This window comes from Pseudorca crassidens, chromosome 9, assembly GCF_039906515.1.
Source record: "Pseudorca crassidens isolate mPseCra1 chromosome 9, mPseCra1.hap1, whole genome shotgun sequence".
NCBI classification, from domain to species: Eukaryota; Metazoa; Chordata; class Mammalia; order Artiodactyla; family Delphinidae; genus Pseudorca; species Pseudorca crassidens.
The window spans coordinates 23138866-23164053 of NC_090304.1; the positions used below are offsets into that span (position 1 = coordinate 23138866).

At 43.1% G+C, this 25188-nt stretch overlaps 1 protein-coding gene across 4 annotated transcripts in view; it reads right to left on the minus strand.

The window, feature by feature from the left end:
• Positions 1-25188, minus strand: part of TRIM44 (tripartite motif containing 44) — a 113660-nt gene that overhangs the window by 15041 nt on the left and 73431 nt on the right. Inside the window, exon 5 of one of the 4 annotated variants that reach the window (XM_067749386.1) lies at positions 17778-17844. The exons of 1 other annotated variant lie outside the window; for it this stretch is intronic. In XM_067749386.1, coding sequence (XP_067605487.1) covers positions 17778-17844 — 67 coding nt within the window. Of the gene's footprint in view, positions 1-17727; positions 17845-23914; positions 23976-25188 lie in introns of those variants that run through there. 2 more of the 4 variants (XM_067749387.1, XM_067749388.1) reach the window with 2 other exon arrangements.

Here is a 25188-nt window from a genome sequence, read left to right on the forward strand (position 1 = left end):
TATTTTGTTCCCTGCTATATCACTAGTACCTGATAATGTGTCTGCCACAAGTAAAACCTCAACAGTTTTTCTGAGTGAATGATCAGAACAGCCCCCAAAAGAATTATTGTTCCAGAAACATTCCAAGTCTTCCCAGGCAAACTGTGGGCAACTTGCTGGTCTCAGAGATACTGCCCAGGAATCTCACGGACAGCTTACTATATAGTAAGCCCAGGCTCCACTGATTTTCCAGCTCTCACTGCAATCACCAGGCACATACAGCCACTGGGGAGACCAGCTGTGGATTAAATGCTGTATCACAAACGATGGTTACTCTTACAAATGACTAAGCCTTACTGGTAAAGGATGTGTGTGTTTGATGGACAAGGAATGCTGTGTCACTGAGGGCAAAGCATAAGTAGTTCATGTCCAGCCCTTCCCAAGCAAGGACACTTGAAGAACCAATTCACCTCCATGAGGAAATGTTCTCACCTTCCTTATAAAACAGCTGCACGTTTGGCAACTTCCAGCCCTCTACAACCCAGCTGACTCAAGGCAGTCTTGGATTCCAAGACTTCAACCATTCGCCCCCTCACCCTAATGGTCTATGAAGGGAGAGACTCATTGAGGCCAAGATGGAAATAAAGGGATGTTTATTCACTGCTCCTCTCCTTCCTTTGGATGAAACATCAGCTGAGGTGCAGATCCAGGAGTGGGACAGCTGTGTTAGTTATTGTGGTGGTAGCGACAGATAGTGGAACACACAACTAAGAATCAGAGACATGGCTTCAAACCTCATTCCAGTACACAACAGCAGTATGACCTTGAGCGAGAGGCCTCTTTAAACTAAAGTTTCCATGTCTGTAAAATGAAGATAATGATACCTATAAGTACTCGCTAAACGGATGCTACTATTATTTACTAGGCCCTGAACTAATCACTTCACCAACATTTTCACATTCAGTTTTCATAATAATAACCCTGTATAATAGCATTACCACTCTATTTTACAGATGAAAGAAGTGAGGAGTAGAGAAATGAATAACATCCCAAGTTCCACAGCTGGCAGAGCTGGAACTAGAGGGCCTGGTCCTTGTTTTTAACCATGGATGGTGGACTCAATGTTGAGTGAAGGCAGCTACGAGGGGACTTGTGAAACCAGCTTGGCTGCATTTATCCAGCTAGGTTACTGGTAATGCCTCATTACCAGTAGCATAGACGGTAACCTCTGGTGATTGCTAAAGATTTTTCCAAGGCCTCGGCAGACTCAAACTCTAAACCGTGTACTAGAAAACTACCTCCCTGCTATGGGGGATCCCAATAGTCTTTTAAAGAAAGGTACAACCAGATGTTTTCAGTTTTTTCAACCACAGCCAGTCTGTGACTTTCCTATAGCAACCTGGCTGCAAGTTAGCCATTTCCCTCCGATTCTCACCTCAGTTCTTGTGAGCTCTAGCAAACAAGAGTCATGCAACCTTTTGCATGACTGCCACCAAGTCACCATCCCCTGGACGGAGTCTCTCTGGGTCAGACATCAGTTTCAATTTCATTTGTCCTGAGGTGACAGGCACCCAGGTCTCACTCATTTAATTAGGTTGCATAGAAAATATCTTTCAAGGCCTCAGCCGATTTTCACTGCACTGAACTAGAGAATAAAATTGGCATTAAGTCGAGATAATGCCTCCTTGTCTGCCTTCAGGGAACCGGTGATGAGGGTGGTCTGATAGATGCCTGCTTTGCCCTTGCAGCCTCCAGGGGTTCAGAGACTCAGCATGCCTACACGTGGCTGTATTGTAAATGCCAGTCTTTGCCACTTGAACTCCTCGGAGGCTGGGTCTGTTTCTCATTGACCATTTTACCTCGAGTGTTTAACAATATACCTGGCATTTAGGACACATCCGGTGGCTGCACACAGCATCTCTCACTACCTGCCTTGGCCTAGAAGGGATTTAGCTGGTGAAATGAAAGCTGGGGAAGGCTGACCTTCAGGGAAGAAAGCGGGTGCAGCAGGAAAGCAGACCTTCCTCCTAGGAGCGCTAAGACCTGCCTGCTAGGAGAGCGCCTGACGGAGGAGCACGGCATGCGAAGATCGCCCACTTTGGGGAAGGACCAGAATTCCCACCCAAGCCCGCTGAGCTGCATTGACTATAGCAAAGCATTTCAACCTCCCTAAGTCTCAGCCTCTTACCTGTGACACAGGTAATCATTCATTCGCTCTCTCAGTGAACCAATGTTTATCGAGTACTCACAATATATTAGGTACTGCAACAGGTGCTGGCGTTACAGTAGCGAGCCAGACTGACAAAGTCTGGTTCTCATGAAGTTTAATTTCTAGTAAAGAAGGCAACTAATAAGGGAGTAAACAAATTAATAATTTCAGATAGTGGAAAGCACAATGAAGAAAACAAAGCAGGATGCTGAGATAGAAAACGGTGGGTGCGTGTGTGTTGGGGGGCAACTCAGGAAGGCGAAACTATCAGGGTCTACTGCTCAGAGTTGAAAAGTATTAAATGAGATAATGGATGCAAAATATTTAGCATACTTACTAACAAGTAATGAGTACTCCACCAAAATTCAACTGTTGTTATATTACTTCCTCCTGAGTCAGCTGCCCCTCTTTCACCTCGCAGTGGCCGAGCCCCTACTACACGCCGGGGAGGGGCATGCAGAGGGGAATCAGACAGGAGCTCACAGTCTGGCAAAGAATGTAGCCTATGTGCTATGAGCAAAGGATGAAGTGGTAAATTCCACCTATGGAGTCAGAAAAGACTATCACTTAATGTTGACAGATGGATTGGTATCTTCCAGGAAGACTACAGAGCCAGAAGAAGGGCATGTCAGGTGGAAGGAAGAGCTTGAAAAAACTCCTGAAGATGAGAAACAGCCTGGCACGTGCAGAGAGCTGTGGAAAACTCAGGCTGAAGTGGGAGCGGGCACACTGAGAGAAGTATCTCATCAGCAGCTTTTAATGCTTATCTTCATGGGTCATGCTTAAAGTGTCTCCTAAGAAGATGGGGTCGGGGGGATGTGGATGGGAAAGAACAGGAGATGAGAAGTGTGTCAGGGCTCCATACGGCATCTACCACATTGCTAACACTCCATAATGTGAATAAGGGCTATGTTGAAGATGTTCAGCCTGAGGTCTGTGTGACACTACCCAAGGCAGCACAAACAGATGTGTCAAGGGGGGAAACCAAACACCCAGTGGTAACTCAAAATAAATCCTGTGTCAGGGGAAGGCAGGCGTCAGGCTGCTCAAATGTGACTACATCATCAGCACAAGTCTGAGACTCAGCCTATAAGAGGAATGCAGGTGCCAGCGCATGATGCTGGGGGTCTGGAGTGAACGGACTCTTGCTCCCAAGCAGAGCCAAGGACTCCCTCTTTGCCAAAGCCAGACCCACTTGTCCAAGAGTCTAAGGCCCAGGCTGGGGACATGAGAGGGCCCTGTAATAGGGAAACAGGAAACTACAAGGAGGTTTCTTGTGCCAAGTTAATAACTCAGGCATCTCTGCCAGCACATTTTCTCTGAGATGAGTGTAACTGCAGAGGAGATGTTTGTGTAAGGGAACCATTCAGATAGAGCCCCGGTTCCCTGCCTGTTTACTACTCTGTCCTATCCCTGCCCTTGCAGTAAATGCTCTTGTCATGAGTCTCCCTAGGAAATGGAGAAGAAATTAAGGAAGCCATCTCCACCCCCAATATTCCAAAAGCTTATAATACAGCCAACAGGTCTGGACTGTAGGAATCTGCCCCTGCTGGGAGGAAGGCTGCTTAATGCAGACAGCCAAAGAGATGAATATCACATCCACTGTGCATTCAGCCAGTCTTACCAGAGGCTCTCCTTGGACTCCAGGTTAGTGCTGTCAGATGAGAGAGGGCACTAGTCTGGCCAGAAGAGAGGAAGATGACCCAAAACACATGAATAGACCAAGCGGGAGAGCCAAAGCAAAGTGAGAAAAGAGGAACTGAACACTACAGGTCTACATCCGTTTGCATGCCATTGCCCAGTCACAAGACTGAACAAAGCCCACTGCTCTGACTCAAAGGGCTGCCCTAGGCAATGGAGGAAATCACATACACCCAACACGGCATCATGCAGAAAGCAGTCCAGCCTTTGTCACATTCAAAAGATCTCTGCATAAGTCAGTGAGTGTAAAGACCGTATCAGAGTCGTTCCTTTAGTCTAAGGTACTGCACTTTTGGCTTAGCCTCCAGAGTTAAAAATCAGTAGATATTACAAGACAAGAGTAGGCCATGGGATCACCGTAAGCCCCTTGAGCACACCTGAGTTTCTGGGTGAGTCAGCTGTCATCTCAGAAGCTGATGGGTTAAGATGGATGGTTAAGTTTTGCTGGGGAAAAAGAAGTAATACTCTTTAAAGGACCAGGACTAGGGTATAAGTATAGGATAATGAGGGAAGCAGATAAAGATTATTAAAGACACATTCTGCCTTCCTCCTAGGTTTTCCTGAAGCCAGCTCTGCTGTGACACTCCAATGACATAATCCTACCACTTCAGACCTGTTTCATGCATCTGCAGAAGAACCTGTTTATGGCTCAGTCTCAACATAAATCAGGTGTCATTAAGGTTTATTTATAATACCCAGAAAGCGACTGTTCTCAACTGGCCCAGTAATAGGGCTCAGCCAGAGCAGACAATCCAAACACCCCACCAGCCACCAGGGGGATGTTCCCCTTGGTATCGAGTAAGGCCCAGTCACCCTCTAGGCCTGCGTAGTCGAGGGGCATCTGCCAGCAATCTAGATGGCTCCCTGCTGCCAGACTCTCAACCCTGGCTTTCAGACTGAGAGGCGCAGGAAGGGCACAGAGAAACCAAGGTTTGAATCCAGTCCTTCCACTTATTACCTGGGTCCCCCTGGACAAAACTTACTCCACCGGGCCTCAGTTTCCTCATCTGTAAAACAGGGTTCATGGCTCACAGGTTTTTCATGAATGTAAGAGCATATGGCACATGGTAAATGCTCATCAAGGGACCGCTCTTGTCATGAAATGGTGCGCAAGACAGTGCCTGCACGTACCCAACTTTCCCCACATGTGGCTCGGTTCCCTTCTTCTTGCCTGGATTAGATCCTCTCTCAGGCTCCACATTCAAAGTCCCAATCAGAATTAAAGTTTATACACGACAGTAAGCATATCAGATGGCTCTTCTACACCAGCATGAGAAGTTAACAAAAGTGCATAGACCTTTTTCTTCTCCCACCCACTCCCCCGCTCACTACTTAAAACACGGCACAGGGTCCTCACCCAGCCCAGCAGAGATGGGTCGTAGGGGCGGGGGGCGGGGGCGGGGAATGACAACAAAATAAATATTTCAGCTCACCACTTTGGGGAAAAGATGCGAGAATTTCTTTAGGGGTTATTTTTAAATTAAAAAACATTTGCTGTTAGACTATAAAGCCACTCCTCCCTAAAAATTATTTTTAGGGCCCTTGGCTGAAATCTATACAAAAGGAAAAAAAAGAAGTTAAAAAGAAGATGATAATTCTGTATATAAGAGTTTAAGAAAAGCCTATGGAACTACCTGTTTTATGTTCAGCTAGAAAGAGAAAGCTCTATTCCTTCTCAAAGTGCTTCTCCAATCTCTCTGAAGCCTGATTTCTTTTTTGTTTCACCAGCTTCACTCAGATATCACTGACATATCACAGGGTGTAATTTAAGGTATATAATGTGATGATCTGATACATGTGCATATTGTGAAATGTTTACCACAATAAGGTTAGTTAACACATCCTTTACCTCACATTAATTACCATTTTGTTATTGTTGTTATGATCTAAGTCTGATTTCTGCTCAGAGCCTGGTGGGATGAAGGATTCTGGTGAGTACTCAGATACCTCTTCTTGCCCACTGACGAGGATGGGCTCTGAAAACGGGGTTGGATGTGGGGACCAAGGCTGGAACCACTGGTCTATAAGAAAGACAATATGATCAGCCACTCAACTCTTACTCATTTTAAATGGCATGAATGGTCACATGTGGCTGTAAAGGGCAACCTTGTTAGGGGTCAAAATGAGACTCTCAGATGAGGCCTAGCACAAGAATGTAAAACTTGTCTGGAGGAGGAAAGGAGAATAACTCCATGAATCTGACATAACTCCATACCAGAGGCTTTATTTTTTCTCTTTCATTCCAACTCCTCCCTCCCCTCTCCTCTGGTAAAGAACAGTAATAGCACTGAAATCCACAGATAATCCTTCAATCTCTGTGGCAACTCCACTTCTAAACTCCTCCTTCACACTGACGGTTTTAACAGCTGCTAACAAGTCATAACAAGCACCTCTCTTGCTCCAGCCTGGAATATCGATATCCTTTCTCTTTCCCTACTCAAATCATACCAGCCTTCAAGTCTACGTCTTTCATGAGGGTGTGATGACCCTCCAGCCTACAGAGACTACTCATCATTCCCCCTCAGACTCTCAGAGTCTGGGTCCTGCCTGTAGGGCCCAGGGGAACTTAGCGATTATACTGTTCATGGGGGAGTGGTAGAAATGCAGGATCCTGAGGGCTGGTGAGATCAGGTGAGATAAAAGCAACCTAATTAAGAGAATATGCATGAAAACTGCCACGGAGGCAAGGCTAGAGGGGCAGAGTGGCAGCTGGAGCAGTGAGCCACGTCCGTAAACAGGATCATTCATTACAAAGTCCAACCTTCAGAAGGTCCAGGAAGGCTAGAAAGTAGAATGCAAGGTGGGAAGGACTGAAGCATTCAGGAGGGAGGCTGTGAACATGATGGGCACTGGAAGGCGGTCCTGGCTGTGTGGTTCAGGTCAAAGTGCCTGAAAGGTTCAAGAAAGTCACACAAGACTGGGCACGAAGCACTTAATGTGAAATCCATTTCCCTGGCATTGATCCCCACCACCACAGGCATCTCTTGTGGTGCTATTAACGTGGTGTGAGGCTTGCCTTTTTCTCCTCTGGATAGCGAGCAGCCCCTCAAAGGCATGTACTGCGACTTATCACAACTCAGATTAGCAGTTTTGTGTCTAAGACTTGTGAAATGAAGATAAGGGCTTTGCATTTTTCCTCCATTTCCTGTACGTCAATCACCTTCCCCTTGGTGAAGACAGTCGGAATCAGAAGGTTAAAAAAAGTGGGAGGCAGTCTAGACGCCCTGGGGTGGGGGTCAGGCGGTGGGATAATGGCTGGTGGGCTCCAGTGTAGGCAGGATACTCCTAAGGGTACTGCATGCCTCTCACAGTGATAACACAGACACTGCAGAAATGTACTTCAAGCTGCCCTGTGTTCATTATCTTTGCTTTCATTTTGTTTTGGGTTGGTGTTCTTTAAGAATGTGGAAGTTTACCTGCCCCATAATCCTCTACTGATTATACTTCCACACTGGATAGAGGTGGCAAAGGTGTGAGAGGAATCTTTGGAGCCACTCCTCCAGCTGCCTGCCAGTTGCTCTGGGATCCATCATCTTTGCTTTGCTGGAGCAGAGCCTGGCTCCCTCCTCTAGTCCCCACTGCTTTCCCAGAGGTCAGCCACGAGTTCACATCAAGCAACAAGCAGGGATTACAAACTGTGTGCCTGCTGGGAATATCTTTCTAGTGTCAAGCAACCATTAAAAGCACTTAAGGAAATCACAAGAGGGAGATGAGAGAACACTTTGGGGAGGCATAGTATAGGGAGGGCAGAAGGGAAAGCATCAGCCCACCTCCTGCCTTGGAGGGAAAAACAGGCCATAAAAAGCAAATTGGTTCTAAAGAATGGGGCTTCCTTAGGAAAACTACAGAACATTGTATCTTTCAACCAGTCTCCTGCTGGGGCCAAAACACTTCAGGATGCCTGGGAAACTTGCTAATACAGAGTAAAATGACATTTTAAGCAACTATGTATTTAAAAAAAAACTATTCAATGAGCATGTATTATAATAGGTTCTAACATACAGTCTCTCATCCAATTTGGACTGCATCTTTGTGAAGAAGACACTATGATTCCCCATTTTACAGATGTGGAAACTGAGGTTCAGAGAGGTCAGTGGCTCGACCATGTTTGGAGTTCAGGTTTGTCTGACTTGCAAAGCCAATATTCTTCCTACCAAAAAAAAATATTGGGCTGTGACTCCTTGCCAAGTCTGTATCATTCTGACCTACCTGTTGTTACCCCTGGATTAATTAGGTACTAGCTTGGGTGGTCTGTAGAGCCCAGTGGCCTTTCCTGTCCACTGATTAAAGGAAGAGTAAACCTATCTGTCTTAAGTGGGCTAACTGAATCTCTGTGATGGAGTCTTTCTTCAATCTCTAGGTGTCAATAACCATCTAAAAGGGAAGGACTGGTTCTGAGATAAGCAGATAAGGTAACCTTGGGAAAGTCTCTTTCCTCTCTGAGTTTAGTAGCCTCATCTGTAAAATGGGTCTAATAAAACCTATGTAATACTAAATAAGACACCTTATTAAAAGCCTTAATATTATATCTGGCACAAGGTAAATACTTTATAAATGACAGCTATTATTGTAATTTCTGTTTTATTTCAGATCAACAGTTTTGGAAAATACACAGGTTTAGCATCAATTTGTTCCCATTCAGTAGACGCTGTTTATTGTTGAAAATTTTTTTTAAATCTTGAGTTTGTTTCATACCTAAGAACAACTATAACAAAAGAATGGCAGTGGAAGCACAGACAACTTGAGCTGAAGAAAGAGAGACATATCGTCTCTGGGGCTGGTCCTCTCCCTTTCTGTTCAGTCATCTTAGAGCAGACTATAAGCACAGGTATTTAGAGACTAGAAACTTATGCTATATACACATATGGCAGGAACCTCGAGCACTTTAGGAGGGGAAAGACATGTGTAGGATGAATTCATGCAAATGGCTTTGCTTCTAATTATATAGTCCCCTGAAGGCCCATTTGCTAGAGGAACTCTCTTAACATGGGCAGCTCCTGGGGAGGGCAGTTCAGGCTGGTTCCCTGGCTTGCCAGCCATCTTAATCGAGCAGGGAGCAGCAAACTGAAGGAGAATCAGGCTGACGCTGTGTCCTCGCCCTTGCTCCTCACTCTGACCCCAACAGGGGCACAAAGACCCAGAGGTTCTTGGTGGGTTTTAATCTCCTGTACTCAAAGCTGCTCTGGTGGTAAACTGCATCTTCTTCTGTTCTCTGTCCATGGAAACCTGAAGCCACTGCTGCTGGAGACAGCTTCTATCTGCATCCTCATTTCTGCACCCCTTTCAGAAAGGCTTTCTAGGTTTGAAGCAAGACTAAACCCTGCCCCAGGGCAAAAGTAAACTGTGCTTCAAATCACTGGCCCTGAGGAAATGGTGAACGATTTTTCTCTTAACTGTTTTACCGCTTTTCTTTCAGAGGATACAGCAAGCCATTCCAGCCATTTGAATTTGCAAGAATGGAGAATTTGGGACTCAGAGATTCAACTCACAGCTAGATTCATTTGCGTTTTAACTAATCCCCCAAACAGTATATTTGGTTCTACAGAACTTCCTGTAAAATAGTGGGCTTTTCAGTATAGGACAAGTGCTAGTAGCTTTTTGGCATGAAGGAAGGAAAAGAACAATAACTTCTTTAAGGTTATTGCACTGGTCTTAACTGGGCTTATATCTGTAGGTAGATTTGGGGAAACCAGTTCTCTCAAGTCTGTCTTTCAGGTATTGACAGAAGAGTCAGGTGATGCAGTATGTAAAAATTAAACCTCCAGAGACTCAGAGGAAACAAAGAAGGACAGGCATTGAAATTCCACAGCCTAGTTTTTTGATAGAGATTTTCAGCAATAAAAAGCTGGTGAGATTTAAGATTACTTAGAGACCTAGAAAGACATTTTGCTCTCCCCCAAGCGAAATTTTAGAGTCTTGCTTGCCGTTTTTTTGTTAAAGGCAAAACCAAACATTTCCAGACCCCCTAATGGATTGCATTCTGCAAATGTGTGTACAAACACACATGCACACATGCACACACCCATACCCATTCTAAATTCAGTTTGCAACCTCTACTCCTTTAATTTGCCTTGCAATCACTGAGTCAGTAATCCTAAACTGAGTAACCAATTTTTATTAATGGGCAACTCCTGCATATCTAAAAGACTTAGCTGGAATAGGTGTGGTATAAAAATGTAGGATTTTACAGAAATTTAGGATACTCTTACATTCTGTAAACCACCACATCACCTCCTTTAAATTTCTAGAACCTTCGAATGAGGACTCACAATATTGGGCCCCCCAGGTTATCTTCCAGGTACCCGTTAAGGGCTGAGATCCCAAGTCTTGGAAAGGATATGTTTGTCATAGATATATCTAAAAAGATGTCACCCCAAGAACCCCCTGCAGGCTGCAGGCTAAATGTCTGGCACCTTACGGCCCACATATTGTTTCAAACATAGGGGAGGCCGTTTCTCGCATAGCTGAATACCCCAGCCTCTCTGCACGAAGGGGCTACATTCTGCCACAGTCTGGCATTTCAGACTCTGTGACTAGTTACCATCCCTCCACTTCATAGACAGACTCTCATCGTAAAGATCAGGTCACATAACTAACCCCAAACTGAGCACATTCTGCTCCCTGGTTGGCCTGTCTCACTATTTACCCTCAAAGTCAAAAAGGCTGTGACCGTGTATGGCTGACTGATGGGGTGATTTGCTGTTACCAAGCATATCAACCTCACTGGCTGTGCACATGAAGGCAAGAAGATCTTGGGGTACCCCCAAACCTGGTTCCCTCAATCAGCAAGGCTTTCCCTCTGCCTTTCTAACAACACCTGACTGTAACTTGTGCCCATTAAGTAGGCCCTTCTATTCCTAAGGAAACCTGCTTGTGCAGGTTTGCTGATGTGCACAGCACATTACTTCCAATGTGCCCTTCCAGGAAAGGGCCTGACTCCCACTTCTGGTGCACAATTCATTCTGACCCAAACATCCTATCTGCTGCGTGAACGCAAAAACATATGCACACACACAGGGCATCCCTCGTTTTCTCTGGAGTAATGGGAGCCTGGGCAATACTTTATTCATTTACCCACATAAATTAGAATGGAACATTGAAAACACCAGTGACATCTACACAGATAACAAAATGTATTCATTATGGTCGGTGCTATTACAGTGACAGGAAATGCATTCCTAATGGAGGACATTTGAAATAATGTGTTGCTGGATTCTGTGTCCATAAAAGCAATAATGAAGAAACAGGAGTGGGTCAAATAAAAGGAGTAAGAGGGGCACGGGGGGTGAGGTCTGGGCAATGTCAGTGAGACGGCACACCCACTGGATTCACGGGAAGAGAGTTATGATAGTTTAAAGGCAGGAGAGGCGAGAAGGGCATCTGGCTGACATTCTGGAGAACTGAGGTTTGAATCCTGGCTCTGCTATATGCCAGCTGTGTGATCCTGGGCAAGTCATGTCAATATCCCCTTAGTTATGTCAATATCCAGACTGCTCACTTTTAAAAGGAGGCGCTACCTCACAGGACTGCATGAGGAGGACATGAGAGAGCATATGTAAAGTGCTCAGCTGCTCTGGTGGTAATAAGCATATGATCAACATTAGCTTTCCTTTTTCTTCTGGTTATCACGAAATAAATGCACAGCACTGTGATTTCAGGCATCATCTAGCTCTCTGAATCTCCAAATCCAAGTTTCTTCTTCTGCAACGTGGAGCTAATAACACCTGCTCTCCCTACTGCGTGAGCTTATTATGAAGAGCAAGTGAAATGGAATGTTTGGCATATACTATTGATTGGCTGACTTAGTCATTCTCAACTCACTCTCCCTGCTGCGTTCTATTCTGGAGTGTGGAAGGGTTAAATATGTGCATACCGAGCCTGTACTGCAGTGGCGGGATGCGGACATGGAAGGAGTCCAGTTCAAGCCTGACACAGAAGGATAAGTCTTCCGGTGGTGGGCGGGGGCTGTGTGCTGGGAAAGCGTTTACTTTTCTGATTAATACAGACATGGCCCTTCTTTTGACCCCTTCTCCATGCTTGAACGTGGATATGACACCCAAAGCTGCAGCCCTTTTTCAATCATAAGGCAACAATCACGAAGGAAAAGCCCAGGGAGTCTCAGAGGCACATGGCAGTACTGACATCATTAGCCACTGAACCAAAGCCAGCAGTCACCTCCCTCCACACTTACTATGTGAAACAAATAAACCTTTGTTTGCTTAAGCTACTGATACCAGAGTTCTCTCTTACTCAAAGCTGAGCACAATTCCAATACAGTGCATTAAGTACTCCGGAGTATTAAAAGCCCCATATATATAAAGTACACAATCTTCCCTCTGCCAAGAAGTTCATTCCCTTGGACCCGTCTGGCTAATTTATATATATCCTTTAAGCATAGGTTTAGTAGTATCTCTTCTAGGAAGCTTTCCAATACCCTATCCCTCACATTTTTCCCACCCTTTGGACTTCTCAAAGCACTCCATACCACCCCTATCAGTGCACGTTACACTGCTTTGTAATGATCCGTTTACTTGTCTCTTTGCTCCACCAGTTGCTTAAAATGTCTCAACAGCAAGGATCCCTCCCTATTTTAGCCATTTAAAAAATTTCGTACCACTTGTCATAATACCTGCCACACAGTAGATAACTCATTAAGGATTTGTTGAAATACTGAATAAAACAACGAAAGAATGACCTGAAAGGGCATGAGGTAAATGATAGCCTGTGTAGCCTTAGTATCCATTCATATTTTTGAAACACTGCAAATAGTTTTCTAATTCCTATTATTACTTTCAGGGTACCTAGGTTGGGAAAGCATAGGTCTAGACAGTGATTTACCGTTTTCAGTCATTCCACTTGATCCTTATTTGAGTTCATGACATTCCCTTATTCCAGCCTCCTAAATTATTTTCTGCTGTGTATTTATTGAGTCCATACTTATCTACACAAAACTAATTTTATTTCCTTCCTTGTTGTTTTAGAATTTACCCTTGTGATAACCAAAGACATCCTGGGAATATATGTTATTTGGCACCAAAATAAATGTTCACACCATCCAGCAGCTCCCTTCCTAGGTGTCTTGAGTTCTGTCTGTGTGACTGGAGCTTCTGGAGGCGTCCTGCTGTCTCTGCCGTATCTGTGTCCTTACCATCCTTGAACGCACAGTGTGCAGGTCCTCAGGCTGAGCCTAAAGTATGTGGTTCTCCAGCAGGAAACAGATGTAAACTCTCGTGTCCTCTCTCTTCCAATAAAACCAGCTTGTCTCCATTACTTATATAGATCACAGCCTTCTTGAAGTAACATTACTAATCCCATTGCAAAATATCCAGAAAAATGCATTATGATTCAGATTATAAATCAGAAACATGTTCTATTATTAGGCACATTACATTAAAAAAAAGTCTAAAAGGTGAAGTGGTCTCCCTGTGACAGTCACCAGTGGCCAGCCTCAAGTCTGAACTCCCGTTCCCTTTGCCTCTAATGCTCACCATGCCCATTTTTGCTTGGCTGGCCCCTTTGTTCAGTCTGGTTTCAGCTGAAAAGTGACCTCCTTAGCCCTTCTTTGAACACCTTATCTGTAGCAGCTTCTTCTCCCCAGCTCCCTTCTATCGAGTCACCCTGTTTCATTTCCTTTCTAACACTGCTATCTGAAATTATTTTCTTTATTTAGTGGTTTACAAGTTTTTTGTCTATCTCTTCCCACTTGAATTAAATTCCACCAGAGAAGGGATCTCATCTGTCTTGTTCGCCCTGTATCCTCAGCAACAAGAGCTGTGTCTGGCATAATATAGGTGCTTAATAAACTGTGTTGAAAATGAATAAGAAGAAAATGGACAGTGTGTATTCACTCAGTGAATCCATTTTGCTGCCCTTTACTTGAGTTTCCCTTTGGGAGTGAGGATGAAGATGGGGTTGAGGGCTATCATGAATCCTTAGAGGTGGTGAGGTTAGCTTTGGGAGGCTATGTGGAGTTACGGAAAGAGCTAGAGTTCTGGTTCTGCCACTTTACTAATTGGAACATGTCCCTTACTCTCTCTGAGCTTCAGTTTTGTCATCTGAATGGTAAATTGTTTCAGAAGATCAGTATAACAATTAAATGAGACAGCGATGGCACATAGTAAATAAGTTAGTCCCCCCTTGCCTGTCCCTTAAGGCTGTAAAAAGAGGAAGTAGTCCAGGAGCCACAGGAAAGTGGTCTAATGCTTTTTCCCATTCTAGCAGTCACCTTAGCAACCGCGACGATTCTTCACGGAGATAATGTCAACCTGCTGTATCACGGAGGTTAGCCCACAGGCCGATTTTGAAGTCCTGAGTATATTCTCAAAACACTGAGTATGAGTCTACTTTGAAAGATTATTAGAAATTTATTCCTCTCTTCTCAACCTTACATCAACTTACATTAAACTGAGGCTGATGTTATTTCACAGAGGTAAGCTTATAAATCTGTTTTAAAGAGCTTTGGGTACTGATCCTGCCACAACGTGTGCTTCTTGTAGTGTCATCAAAAGCACACATTCAAAGCCATCAAAAATTTGTGGTCTCCAGGCCTGCTAGAGAAACTTATGGTGACATCTTCTTTGACAGATATTTACTTGTTTGAACACATGTAATTCCTTACACACAATTTATTCTACCCATTCATTTGTTAATTCAACATGCATGAACTGAGCACCAATTGCATGTTTAGCCCTAGTAGTAAGAGTTACTATATCCTAGCAGTTATTAAATGTTAAACACTGTGCCAAACCCCTTATGAGCATCAGGTCACCCCACGGGCATTATGATTATCCCCATTTTACAGACAAGAGAGCTAAACTGAGGAGTTTACATAAATTGCTTATGTGGACAATTAATGGTGGCTAGTACTTTAACCTAAGTCTTTCTGACACCAACCCCATTCTGTTTCACAATCTCTAGCAAGCAGGTCTTGAAAATACACTTGGTACTTATCAGGGTCCTAGATACATTACTGAATTAAAAAGAAACAAGGCTAGACGACATGACCTTTCTCACGGTAGGCACTCCATCTTATTCTTCTTAGTATTCCCACCCCCTTAAACAATAATGAGAATGTGGCTCCTGTTTGCAAAGATGTAGTAGAGCCAAATAGACAAGTTTGCATGAAAGACCTTAAGAAGAAGCCCAAGACACAAAACTGTACAGGGTACAAAATATGTGAGTGATTATAGCTAGAGAATGGGTTTTACTCTATAACCAAGCAACAAAATGAGGAGACTGGATTAGCCTGGGCATTAGAGACTCAAATGCTTACAGGGGCCTAGTAGGTAATATGAATGAATGAAGTGAATAAATTGGGTCAGGTGGAGTCTGGTAAATTGCAAAGTACATACCCCATCTAAGGAGCCAGCTGGTCAATGTCATGGGTAAATATAGATCCAGTATTGTCAGAAATTTTGAATTTCCAAAAGAAGCTGAAAAAAAATCTGCTTTTTGACGTGAAATCTTTCAATTTTTAAATGCTGGTCAGTAATTCATAAATTGAAAAAAATACTTTATAAGGCAAACAAAACATATCCTTAGGCTAGATTTGGCTGATGACCCATCAGTTTGCGGTTTTTGAATTAGACTATATTTCATAATCTTTTCATCACCAAGGATCCCCACGTACCCTCCAAAGGTTTCAGAATTTGAAACTCTGTCTAACATACAACATTTCTGAATATTTAATTAGTTTTCTTGCACGAATTAAATAATCAATAACTGACAAATTAGGTCACCATGGGGGAAAACAGCTAACATAACTCTGCCCTGTTGCAGTTAAATGTAAGATTTCCCACTATAAGTTTTGAAATATTGAAAATAGTTCATAGACTTTTATTTCTATCTTCACAGATCCTTCTGGGGTCTGAAGAGCCCAGTTAGAAATTAAACATGTAGATTTCTAAGATCTGGTGACAGTGAGGCATAGTGGGAAAACGTGGGAACTGGAGTCAAACAGAATTGGGTTGAATCCTAGCTCTCCAGCTTAGTAGCTGAGTGAAGGTCAATAAATTATTTAGCATCTTTTACTTATTTGCAAAACAGGAATAATTTGTGATCCATATTTTTCTCTTACCGTCACCATCTAATTAAAAGAAGCAGCCCAGGTAACAGCCCACTTAATACCATTATGATGATTAAAATAGTTCCAGCTCACAAATGAACAAAACAAAAGGTCATCTATCATGAACAGGAGCTATGATGACATGCACACTGATGGAGGAGGAGCACACCTATGACCTTCTATTACACCTTTCATCCAAGGAACTCCAAGTGCTTGATGACAGCCCGAAGTTAGAGCTGGAGAACCAGAAACTTGGTGTGTTTATGAGTCTTGCCTAAAGTCGTGCCCTGCCTTAGGTGAGCAGATGCCAGAGGGTCTACGCCTTAGTACCTCTTGCTAACTAACAAAAAAACTGCATCTTCGTTGCCACCACTAACATATGTATTAATAACTGAACTCATCACTATATGATTTTATTATTCACAAAATCATTCTCACAAAATCATTCAACACACATTTATCATGTGCTCCTCACAAGCACCCAGGCTGGGGAGGCACAAGTCAGCCCCATTTTGTGAATCAGAAAACAGGTTCTAAGAAGTTGGAACTAGTTTATGGACACCAAATTAGTAAGAGGCGGAAGTAACTCCAGTGACTTCAAATTCATGGTTTTTCTCATTAACCCGACCTATAAGAGGCCACAGCAAATGAGAAACAGGGGTGCTGTTAGGAGCCACGTGCTAGTTGAGTGAGCACTATTCTGTTTATCTGTGAAGTGCTAGGTGTATAAGAAATGGAACTTGTTCTGGGATGAACAAGAGATACAGGCACTTAGGGGCACTCTGTTGTCTAACTATAAAAAACTGTGTTAAGAAAAACTAAATTGTCATCTTAGATTACACACTAGCTTGCCTCTGTAGGGTCGCAGAGCAGAGCATTGTTCAATTGTGCTTACCTTTTCCAATTTACCCTCCTGGCCTGCCCCCACCTGGGAGAAGAGAAGCCCTACAAACCACATGACTCCTCGGCCTCCCTGCCCCCCAACCTTTCCTACAGTAACTGACTAGACAGGCATGACCACCTAACTCAAGGGCAGCTAATTAATAGACATGAATTGGCTATATTTTCTCTTGGGACTGTGGTGAGGCAATGTTGAATCCTGCATCAGAAAACTGCTATATAGCAGGGGCCAAAGCGCTGCCAGGACAAGCTGAAATTGTAAGGAAAGCAAACAGAGGATGCTACTCTGTGGGGTGGAGAGTAAAGCAGGAAGCAGAAAGAGACAAAGAAAGAACAGAGACTGAGAGAGCAACTTCTGGTCTTAACCAATTCCCACGCCTGTGCCCATCAGGTACAGAAATACTTCCTTTGATTGGGTCCTGTGAAATGCACCATGTCCTTTCCATATCCCACTGTGTTATCTGAGCGAGTGTGGGTGGATTTCTGTTCCTTACAATCAAATAGTCTCTGATTAATACAATAAGAAACAGGAGCCACAGTTATATCACAGAACAACTAAAAGAGTAAGAAATGGCTAAAAAAAAAATTAAATCTTTCTTTTAGATCATACAGAAAGAGAAGGAGAGAATGAATGAATGAATGAGTCTTCAAAGTTGAAAAGACTCTATATTATGGCTGCCTCAAAATACTCCAAGTTTATTTCCATTATATCTATACTCTTTTTAGATATCTATACTCTTTTTAGTACGAAAAGGATTAAGCGTTGGCAAAGCTCTCTTCTTATAAAATAAAGCACAATGCTGAGGACTTAAACAGTGATACAGTACATACTTTCCCCTCACAAACCACAGTTCAAAATTCCCTTGTTACTCACAGAGTGTACAATTATGATGTCCATTCTCCACCTGCCATCAATCAACTTACTGTTGTATAGCTCTGTTCAGGGTACTGGTTCAAATGGGTCAACAACTGTGAAATCTTCTCTGATTCCCTAGGAAGAATTAGTTACTTTTTATTCTGCTTCCCATTGCACTTCACACATCTATGTGGGTTCTCACACTGGTATATTATAATTCTTTGCTCATTTCTCAATCGGACTACAAGTGCTTTGAGGGCAGGGCCCATGGCTCATTCTTTAACCCTGTTGTGCCTTGCACAGTGTCTGACTTACAAGCTGGTGGAATAAATCAAGGCTCATTAACTTTGCCTCATGGGAGACTTCCTGGAAACAGTAATTAAGATTAAAAATTTTTTGTAACAAATCAACTGAGGTTACAACTACGCACACAAATTGTGTTTAACCATTTCAACTCAGTTAGCCTATAATTTTAGTTTCAAAAAAAGTACCAAAAGCATGTCACAATTTAAATACCTGCTGAAAAGTTGCATTGCAAAACACTGCATGGAGTTGGGGATAGGAAGGAGGTTAAACACCTCAAACTGTTAAGTACAGCTCTCATCTTTGGTGAGCTCAGACTGTACCATTAATTTAATACTGAAAATTGAACTAAAATGACCACATGAAAAAAGTGCTGAACCCAGCATTTTGGCTGAAGTGGTTAAAATGCCAGGATTTGGACTGAGTTTCCTGGAAACAAAGTTAATGGGACAAGCAGACACGGGTTGTTGGCAACTCAGCTTTGTAAACTACTTCTTATGATGCACGGTGAAACACTCACCTCTTTAATAACTGCACTTTCCTACTGGCAAAGCTGAGGGAGGGGGATAGGAAGCCATTAGCAAGTGTGAGGTGATGCTGAAAGGGTTCTGCTGAAGAACCCATGGTGTCATTTGTTCTCTGTATTCTCCACTTTCAAACAAGGAGAGCAGAGACTTAAGAAACTAAACTATGATCAAGGTACTACTTTTTTTAGTGGAGACCCAAATAATAAAGTAGAGTGCTGAGATTTCAAGGCTACAGTAGGTGGCTCCTGCCACCTCTCCCACTAAATTAAAGTTATCTGAATCCCAGGGAAGGAGCAACTTGACTTACTCATCTAGTCATTGATGGAGAAGTTGGAACAAAGACCTACCTGGGACCAGGAGAGACAATTCCTTCCTAATCTGCTTATGGAGAGCAAAGGGCAAGGAAGGTCCATCCTGCCTGAATCAAGTGATCCAAGAAGCAAAGGAGAAGAAAGATACGGCCATGTTGTTTTTTTTCAATGCAGTGACTGTTACATTAACCCTGCACAACAGAGAAGAGAGGCCAAATGACTACCAGACTCTCACCAATCAGACAAGTTACTCCTCTTCCCAAGGGAAGGAGTGAGTAAAGGATAAAAGAGAGGCAGAAGCATTCCCTTGAGAGGGAGGAAGAGTGGCAGAAATTTCTGATTCTGTGCATATGTGGTATGTGGTGGGAGAGGATAAGGTTTCTCTTCAGACACCCAGGCTGACATTGTGAAGGTATTATCATAACATGAAATACACTGGAAGAAGTGTAGAAAGATGTCAGGATACCAAAAGATGCTGGAGAAACGTTGTGCATAAGGCTACATTAGTCCCATGACCTCAAGGCTCTATGTGTTCCCAAGGACCCCACTTTGGAGATGAAAAATAAATTCTATCTCCTTTTTGGATTCACAACAAACTCAAGGAGAAAGTGACCTACGAGCAAAGGCAAAGAGGAAAGGCACGCAACCCAATGGGCTGAGACAAATGCAAACTGGAGTCATTATAACATCTTTCTCTCTAAGCCAAACTTCCCTCCCATTAGCATCACTCCCAGTAGTCTGTGGTCTCCTAAGACAAAGACGCCAGAGTCTTAGCGCCAGAGAGGAATAGAGCTAGAGGGAACCTCAGGGGTCACATCAAATTCAGGTCTTTCATTTTATAAATGTTAAACTCAAGCCCAGAAGGTTCAATGACTTGCCTGAGTTTACATAACTAAGTAGCAGCAAAGCGACGCTTGGAAGCCAGCGCTCTTGATTTAGATCTTTCTCTTTTATTTCTCAAATACAGCCACTCACTAAGTCCTCTCCAGTCCCCAAACCCACGTTTCCCCCACCTATTCTTTTCTCCCCACTGCTACTGTTCTAATCCAAGCCTAGAATCCTAGAACTTCAAGATCTTTCATGTGAATCACAGCAACGATATTCTAATCTTGTGGACCTTCGGGACTCTTCTCTCGATCTGAAGTCACTTCTCACTTGCCTCTAAAGTGATCCCCTGCTCACTGGGGTGGGCTGCACCATTTTGCCCCTGCTCTTTTCCCCTTGCCAGCATGTCCCATGCAGGGGCTGCTCTTTAGCCTTTGCCTTAGAATGAAGGAGAAGGGAGCAGAGCTAAAGCTGATCCACAGTGGACATGCAGTATGTGAGAGAAGTAAATGTTTGTTGTCACTGAGATTTCAGGGGCACTTATGTACCCATGCAGTTAGAACAGGGCCTTGCTCAAAGAAGGCACTCGGAAGATTTTTTTTTAACTGAATGAATGATCTCACTAATCCTCACAGTAATCTTATTTTAGATACTATTATCATCTTCCTATTGCAGATGAGAAAAGCAAGGCCTAAGGAATTTAAATAGCAGGGCTAGGGTTATATAGCTAGTAGGTGATGAGGCTGGAATTCAGACACAGAACCTCTGACCCCAAAGCCCATATTCTTTAACCAGTGCATCACACTAATTCTGAGAACTCTTAAAACTGCTGGAGTCTAAAATACACATTCAGTTTTTAATTACGTATTATCTTAAAGCTGTCTGATTACTTCATATACTATATCATGCCTTGATATCCACAGGGAATTGATTCCAGGATGCCCCTCAGATACCAGAATCCATGATGTGCAAGTCCTTTATTTATATAAAATGGGGTAGTACACACATATAATCTTCTGACTATCCTTTGCCATTTCCCCCTGGTTGCAGGCAAAGATTCCCTCCTAAAGACTTCTTTACTGACTGATGATGGTTGATTCAGGACAAGAGCTCACCCTTTTTACTTCCAGTTCTCAGGGAGTCAGAAGGCTGGCTTGAGCACTCCTCACCTTGACTCAAGAGCTCCAGAGGCAAAGACTGAATTTTAAACAGCTTTCAGGTCTGATGGAGATATAACTTTTGAAGGAGTAGATCACTTCCTTCTTCCCAGATGTCAGCCCTATCACTCAAAGGCAGGGAGGAAGAGAAATGCCTTCTAGAAAGATTGTTTTAAGGGAAGAAAGAGGAAACAGTCAGGCCTCAGTTAGAAAAGCAAGAGTCAGCACAAAAAATCTGTTTATTTTGGGAACTATCTCAGGATGATACATTTGAGTTTGCACCCTGCTTTTCCAGACAGCAAGCAGCCTGCACTACTGCTGGCTCAGACAGGCCACTGTTCTCCAACCTCATCATGGACAAGGCACACAAGTCTGCAGCTGAAAGGGTGGCCACTGACATGAAAGCACCTCTGCAGCCCATCACTTGCCAAGGACAGGGAAAGAGCACTGCCCAAATCTCTCCACAGTCCTGAGTGCACAGTTTGCCCCATCCAAAGCTCTCACTGCTGCAGCCCTACCCTTCTCAGAAGGCTCAAACAGAGCAGACAGGGCATGTGTGCAGCTTTAAGTGAAAAGAGCAAAGAAACTAGCCTGGAATACTTAGATTAAAACCCTTCATTAGAGCAGGTGTACATGGGTGAACTTTTATTTTTTTAATATTTATTTACTAAATTATCTATCTATCTACCTACCTACCTACCTCAGTGTAAGCCTACAGTGGTGATTTGAGAAGGCAGTAGAGAGAGTTGGCTAAGAATACAGACTCTACAGCCAGATGGCTTTGGTTCAAACCCTGGCGCTCTATCATTTACTGGCTATGTGATCTTGGGCAAATTATTTGGTCTTTCTGTGTTTAATTTTCCTTTCCTGGAAAATGGGGATAGTAACAGCCTCTACCCCTATGGGGCTATTATAAGGATTAAATGAACTCATGACACGTAACACTCTTAGAAAAGTGCCTGGCACACAGTGAGACCTCAGTCAGTGTTCGCTATTATGGCCATGATCATTATTATCTAAAGAAGAGCCAAGGATTCATGAGTCCTGGTCAGTCATTTTCCAAGTCTGGAACACAGCAAAGTACTGCTCATGTATACAGATATCAAATAGTGTAACAGACTTGCTATGCCTACTACTGAGATAAAGAAAAATTAAGTACAGATGCTGCCATTCAGAAACTCACAGGCTGTTGGTGGATAACAAACGCAGATTCACAAATAACAGCTGCAGGTAAATGACCTGCACAAGGTGACAGACTGAGAATATAATCAAGTGAATCTAAGGTTTTCCTATTCCAAACGAGGGTTCTCTCTACAACTTTGAAAACAGGTTTTGCATAGCTATTTGTTTATTCAAAAATTAACTGAGTCCCTATAATGTTCTAGGCACTGACAGTACAGTGGTGAAAAAGACAAAGCTTTCACCCTCATAACATTTATTTTCTAGTGGGGAAGAAAGAAAATAATAAGTTAGGGCTTCCCTGGTGGCGCTAGTGGTTGAGAGTCCGCCTGCCGATGCAGGGGGCATGGGTTCGTGCCCCGGTCCGGGAAGATCCCGCATGCCGCGGAGCGGCTGGGCCCGTGAGCCATGGCCGCTGAGCCTGCGCGTCCAGAGCCTGTGCTCCGCAACGGGAGAGGCCACAACAGTGAGAGGCCCGCGTATCACATAAAACAAAACAAAACAAAAAAAAAAAAGAAAATAATAAGTTAAATACATTTTCATGCAGTGACAAGTATATTCAGAAAACCAAAGCAGGTAAGGAAGGAATGAAGGTCTGAAGAGGCAACATTTCAGCAGAGGCCTAGATAACGTGAGAGAAGGAGCCATGTGAAGATCTGGGGATAAGCATCAGGTGGAGGGGAACCCAAGCACGAAGGCCCTGAAGTAGGAAGGAATGTGACCTCTGTCTGAAGGAGAGTAAGAAAGCTGCATAGCTGGAGTGAGCAGTGGGGTGAGCAGCAGATGTGAGGATGGTGGGAATCTCATCTTGTGTGACTTTATCGGTCCTCCTCCCCCCAGGTTACTCTGAAGCAAGTTCCAGACATGATATAATTCATACTGGAGCATTCTAAATAGAATAATTACATGACTTCCTTTGTATCCTAAAAGATCATTCTAGCATCTATGTGAATAATGGAATGGAGGGGTTACGGTGAGGGGAAGGATGAGTAACAGTGGCAATGAGGGAACGACAGTAGAATTCTTGGAGAGAAATTACGTGGCCCGGACCGGTATAGTGAGGGAGTGGAGGTGAGAAGTCCTTGGATTTGATGTATAGTTGAGGGTAAATCTGACAAAATTTGTTGATTAATTGGATTTGCAATGTGAAGAAAAGAGAGATATTGAGTATGACTCTTAGGTTATTGGCCTGAGACAAGATGATGCCATTTACTGCGAAGGAGAAGTCAAGGTCAGAAGCATGTTGGAGAAGGAGGAGAACGAGTTATGTTTTGAACAAAAGCAGCTATGAGAGCAAAGGCACAGGATGTATAACAAGAAGGCGTCACTCCAAGTCCTGACTCTTGCCACTCCTAGCTCTAGCTGGGCCACGTTGGACAGGTCACTTACTCTCATTCAATTTCCTCATCTATGTAACATGGGGATAGCAAAACCACCTCTCAGGTTTGTTCAAATAAGGAAATGAGATGTCTGTGTACACCCTGTAAATTGTAAAGGTGCTGAATCAAGGGTAATCTTCTTGTTTCCTTTGTTATTGCTGATAAATATTTGTTTAAATGACCATACATGAACCTCAGGTTACAAACACAATTATGTCTTAACAAATAACATTATGAAAAGACAACTTTATATCATCCAGTTCTGTTTTGCTTGTTTAATGCTTATACTTTCTAAGGGTACAGAGCATCATTTGCATTTCTTATTTGCATACCTTACTATCATTCATGTTATCGCATTTGATCCTTAATATAGACAGAGTGGGTGCTACGGCCCCTAGATGACTGATGAGAAAACTGAGGGACAGAGAAGTACTATCAAAGGCCTGACATCCTAGTCTTACTGCCTTCCTCTCTTGGTCTGTAAGTCAGAATACTGCGATCCTGGCATATAATCCACTTGGCATCAGGGCCTGGTCATATCAGGGAAATTCCTGACACACAGAATGCTGAGTACCTCCATGACCACTGGTAAAAAAAACAAACACAACTACTTAGATGCAGCACTTAACAGTTTGCAAAATACTTTTATATGTATTTTTTCTTAGTTCCCCCAACCTGTGGTAGGCATATGATAGCTATTAGATGTAAGAGGCACTGTCATGTAACAGAAGGATACGCCCACTTTATACACTGACTTAAAATAGGAAAAATGACATTTTTCTGTATTGCTTTGTATTTAGTAATGTTCCTCATCACTGTCTGTTTCAGTCATTCATTCAACCAATATCTGAGGGTCTACTCCATACTAGGCAATGTGCTGGGTGCTTGGTATACACTGGAACTAAAACTTTTTTATTGTTAAAAAGTGACACAAATTATGTTATTAAGACGAAAAGAACAAAAAACTTATTTATGATGGCTATTTTATTTTTGAATGGAATCATGGACATCCAAGTTTCATTATCATGTCAATTAAAAAAAAATATCCCAGTGGCCCTCTCTAGACTTTCTTTTGCCAGGAATGTGTACCAGTTTCAATTATTTGTGCCTCTGATAGCTACACTCCCATTTGTATTAGACATAAATTACCTCAATAACAGTAGAGAAATGGTTCAGAAGACCTAGTTTTTTGGAGTACAACAAGATTTCAACCTAAGAGATGTGGACTCTTACTATATATTGCCTTACATTTCTTATACTCTCTTTCTAGATGGCAAATCATCAGCAGTAGGTCTCAACATCTAGTGGACGATGAGCCACATCCACTGAGGAACACTGTTTCTAAAGGATATTTATGTGATAGGGGTTAAAGGATCCTTATGGTCAATAAGTTTGGAAACGCTGGGTTAAACAAAGTAAATAAGTCTCATTATCACAGGACTGCTCGAAGACTTTATTATACCATGGTACTGTGGAACTCCAAGAGGTGAGTAAATAAGCAGCATTTGCCAGACTTATTGGACCACGGAACCCTAGTTTAAAAGACTAAGTCAACAACTCAATCAGTGTTCAGTCTAATATACCTGGGAAGGCTCTGCACTGGGGGATTTCCATTTATAACTGCACATGACATGCATCTTTTTAGTAGGGTGCTGATTCTTTAAGCTTGGGGAGAGCTGAGCAGACACAGAACAGATGTATGGCCCTGAAATGCGGAGGAGAGACCAATCACTATATAGTAAGCACCGTGAAAAAAGGGACCGTTTTTGGTTCTGATTTCTATGATAGTTGCAACACC